The sequence below is a fragment of the Suncus etruscus genome, chromosome 1 (assembly GCF_024139225.1).
Source record: "Suncus etruscus isolate mSunEtr1 chromosome 1, mSunEtr1.pri.cur, whole genome shotgun sequence".
Classification (NCBI taxonomy): Eukaryota; Metazoa; Chordata; class Mammalia; order Eulipotyphla; family Soricidae; genus Suncus; species Suncus etruscus.
The window spans coordinates 151900341-151904964 of record NC_064848.1 but is presented as its reverse complement, the minus strand read 5'-3'; the positions used below and the strand labels follow the sequence as shown (position 1 = coordinate 151904964).

Genomic DNA, 4624 nt, shown 5'->3' with positions numbered 1-4624 from the left:
AATATATATATATATATATTTTTTTTTTTTGGTTTTTCGGCCACACTCGTTTGATGCTCAGGGGTTACTCCTGGCTAAACGCTCAGAAATTGCCCCTGGCTTGGGGGAACCATATGGGATGCTGGGGGATTGAACCGTGGTCCTTCCTTGGCTAGCGCTTGCAAGGCAGACACCTTACCTCTAGCACCACCTCGCCGGCCCCTGAACTACATTTCTTAAGTGTCCTCAACTTTTGTGTCTTCCTTTTGTCTTCTATAAAATAACACAAGTGTGTTAGAAATTTCCATTTCTCCCTACTCTCCTCAAAATTCTAACTTGTGTCATAAGGGGGCCATGGAGCCACTGTTAAGTGTGTTCTCCCCCCATCCCCCTTCAGCATCTCTTCCTTTTCTGGCCACAATTCTGATTTCTGCCCTTGCTTTCTGCCCTTCTCCTTTGTTTAGACTTATTCTTGGTTGATTAAATTTAGTTTCTTTCCCCTCATGGTTCTACTCTGGTAGCTTAATGTAAAAATTTATGAGAAAAACAAGAGATAATTCTCTCAGCAGGGGCTTACGAAAGTGCAGACCAACATGGAAGACAACAGATAGTGAGGTTTCTGGGTGGGGAAGAGCAGGTTGGACTATGATCTAAATCAGCCTTTGGGGGCAGAAGAGATAGCATGGAGGAAGAGCGTTTGCCTTGCATGCAGAAGGACTGTGGCTCGAATCCCGGCATCACATATGGATGTGTCTGCCAGGGGCGATTTCTGGGTGCAGAGTCAGAAATAACCCCTGAGTGCTGCTGGGTGTGACCCAAAACAAACAAACAAACAAACAAACAAAAACAAAACAAAACAGCCTTTGGTTTGACCGTGATTGCTGTACAGTCTTAGGTGTCAGATGCCTGAATTGAGCCTTCCTGATTGGACTGCTGCTACACATTGGGGTAGCGGGCAGGATTGCCCAGAGCAAGCTTGTACCCACAAGTTATTTTTATGTGTCACACGTGAAGGTTCAGACATGACTTCTGACCTCTTTCAGGCAACAGGAGTCTTATGTGGAGTTTGCATAGTAGATCCTTTGGGACTTTTGGTTTCTGTCTACAGTCAGTAAATTCAAACAAAGTCAGGGAATTCTGGTCTGTTCTGAAATAAGGTGAGTTTTGTAGGAAAAAAAGAAAAAGGGAAAGAAGGAAGAAAGAAAAGGGAAGCAAGACAGGATAAAAGCAGGGAAAGAAAGAAGAAAGGAAAGAAAGCAAGAAGGAAGTAGGGAGCGAAGGAAGAATAAAAGAGAAGGGAGGGAGGGAGGAAGAAAGAAGGGAAGAAAGGGAGGGAGGAAGAATGGAGGGCAAGAGAGACTACTGAAGAACTTTCTGATTAGAGGTAGGCAACATCCAGTATTTATACAGATTTGATTATTCTTGTTAGTTCTCTGTACCTTTGGTTCTTGTAAACAGTGAGAATATGTTTTTTACAATAAATATGGAAAAGAATTATCCAATTTCTCATGTTGGCATGTCTTTATTAATACAATTATGACTTCAAATAATTGTTATGGTTTTCTCTGTAGTGCACTTGAATATCTCTATAAGTATGTCTGCATGTATTCTTTGGGCAGGGGCAGGAAACACATTTTTTAATTTAGTAGAAATATTTAATAATTCAATATTTTATATTTCCACAATATTTCATAATTAAACATTTCATAACTTAATAGGAATTGAAATCAAACCACAAAATTATTATTATAATTATTCTAACTACTGTACCAATCTTAAGTGCTTGTTAATATTCTAAGGACAATACCAGCTTCATATAAATTAAACATCATCTATGAGAATTAACAAAACTAGTATGCTTTCATAATTATTTTTATTTTTCAGTTGAATGGGTCCCAACCTGTTTGGAACTGCAAAGTGGTTTAAATGTATTATATGTGTATAAGGTTACCACACTCGAATTTGTAGGTGTGAGGGATTTAATCCCAGGGATTAAACATGGGTCAGCTGCTTGCAAAGCCAGCACTGTTCCTGCTGTACTATTGCTCTGGCCCACACACACTTCAGATGTAACACACACACAAAATTTAATCTTTTTATTCAGATCTCACAGTTTATATTTCAATGAAGCTTGGTATAACCAGTAGCAATCTTCACACATTTCCCTTAGTAATTATGATTCTGACAGTATCAGATACAGGAAACCCTCCAGTCCTTAACTTTCTAGTTCTGTGGTAAGTGGAGGTGGGGCGGGATGCCATGCTGTGTGGACAGCCTTGGTATCAATGATGACAGCATCACCTTCCAGAGGGACAATGAGTAATAATGTTTTCTTACTCCATCTGCTACTTCCATGTAGCATGCCCTGGCCCATTGTCACTTTACAGTGGCCTAGAATGGGGAAAGCCAGAGTCACAGGTGTCATTTGTGTTGCCACTTTATCTTTACTGAGACACAATGACCTCTTTCTTTGCCTTCCTTCTTCCTACATCCTTCACCCTCCTTCCCTACCTCCTTCCCTCATTCTTTCTCCCATTGTCCCAATTTGTCCCCATCATGCAGACCATTCTCTTCCTCATCAATGGCACCTTCTACTGTCTTGTATTTCATCTTTATCTCCTAGCCTGCTTCTGAAGGGATTGGTCTTTTTGTATTCCTTCTCTGATTTCATCACCTCAGAAATTCCATCATACCACTGACATTAAACATGGTCTTTCTGTTCTGTCCTAAGCCTTTTCTTCACTTTTCATTTTCCTCATAACCTCTGAGGTACTGGATTATTGTTCTCCTTTGAATCCCCTTTCAACCTACTTTCTTGGACTTCTACCTTCTTGATGCTTCCAATCTTCCTCTTGGACTGCATACCTTACTCACTACCAGCCCTTGTTTCCCTAAACTATGGGCTAGTGGGAAACCTTTGTAGGTTGTCTATAGAATTTTTTTCCCCAGGCAACAATGTTATTGATAATTAAAGAATTAAACACACCAGGTAATGCAGGTAATGCAGAGATCATCATCCCAAAGCAAACAAATGTCTGGTCACTTTCTCCTTAAAGTTCTGGGCAGAAGAAAACAGAGCAGCTTAGGGTACTTTTATAAATTCACCTTACAGTTCCTTGGTTACTTCAGCTAAGAACCATAAGGTACAAATTTAGTTTCAAGAAATAAACTCAGTGTCACATTTAGGAGAAGATCTAGTTGCCTGAGAAGCAGGGTCAGAGCAGAATGAGGGAGAAGAGGAGAATAGAGAGGTCTTGGTGAGGAAAGGCAAAACTGTTTGGAGTGGATTCACTGAACTGCAGTCAGAGTCTACCCTCCCAGGTAAATGTGGACTTGGTGCTGGAACCGCTTCCAGGCTCTTCTCAGCCCAGGGTTGCTTAAGATCAGCAGCACTGAGTGACCAGCAGGGTAGGCATTCATGATGATCTCACACAAAATATTCCAGAAACTGGTGTTATCAAAGATGTTGGACATGGAAAGAAATAGTGCAATCGCGTTGAAAACATAGAGAACGAGGAAGTAGCTAATAGCTTTGATGGCCCCCATGTGAGCTTTCGTGCTGGAGTCACTGGAGCCAAAGGCTTTGCTTTCCATATGGAGGGTGTGCCTCTTGAGGGAGATGATCAGCAAGGCAGCTGCAAGGGTGAACATTATCAGAGGAATGAAGATCCCTAGGTAAAGAAAGAGTACCAGGTTGGCCAGGTTGGTCTCATAGAAGTACTTCTTCTGTGTGGAATTGCAGGTGGGGACAGGAACAGAACTGTTAGCATAAATTTTGAAGGTGTCTTTAGATAAAGAAATGCTAAAGAATAAGGAAACCAGCAGTGACAACTTCAACAGCCAAGGCATGAGCCCTATGATCTTCTTCCTCATGAGGGAGAACCAAGGGTGAGTAAAGTTTGCAATCCTCAGACAATAGAAAACATTGAGCCAGGCAGCAAGCCAGAGGTTGGAGTAATTCAGAAACATAAGTATGACTTTGAAAAGTATATACACTGTGCTGTGATTGTAAGTGAGTCGGAACAATAAACTGCAAATATTCTCCACCATCATCCAGATCTGTAGCAGGATCCTAGAGAAACTCAGCAAGAGCAGAATGTAGTCACCCACAGGGAGTCTTTTACTCCTGGCCCATTCAGTCCCATGGATGACTGTGATGAAACTGTTCCCAACAATTCCAATAGCACACTCAACCCCAGAGACCACCAAGATGAAGGTGATTCGGAATCTGGATGTTTCTTTATCTGAGGCATCTGAGTTCACCGATGACATTCTCTTTGGCCCTGACTTTCAGGTATCCTGGCCAAGAATTGGTTTCAGCTCTGCAATCAGCTACTGCTCAGTCAGTGTCATTGTAATTTCCGCAGCCCCCGCTCCCAACTCCAGTTAATGGTTATTTCTAATATTTCTTCATTTGCTTGTCACATGACTACAAGTTACAGGCTTAACATGCAAATGATAAGAGGATCTAGTTGCCATCTGTGTCCATTTTTTATAAAGACCCATTTGTCTTAGGCTTTCAGGAGCTCATAGGAGTGTTTGAATGAGGTTATAAGGAAACAGAGACTCTTATGGCCCCTGTTAAGCCAGAAGAGTGTTATTTTGTTATTTTGTTGATCACAATAAAATAATTTTTTAAAAAGAG

The 4624-nt window shown here is 41.3% G+C and overlaps 1 protein-coding gene across 1 annotated transcript; it reads right to left on the bottom strand.

Moving 5' to 3' along the window:
• Positions 1–3267: 3267 nt before the first annotated feature.
• LOC126025194 (taste receptor type 2 member 40-like) lies at positions 3268–4251 on the bottom strand. Its single transcript, XM_049785263.1, is given in 1 exon segment — positions 3268–4251. A coding segment is annotated over 1 exon segment (984 nt).
• Positions 4252–4624: the final 373 nt, after the last annotated feature.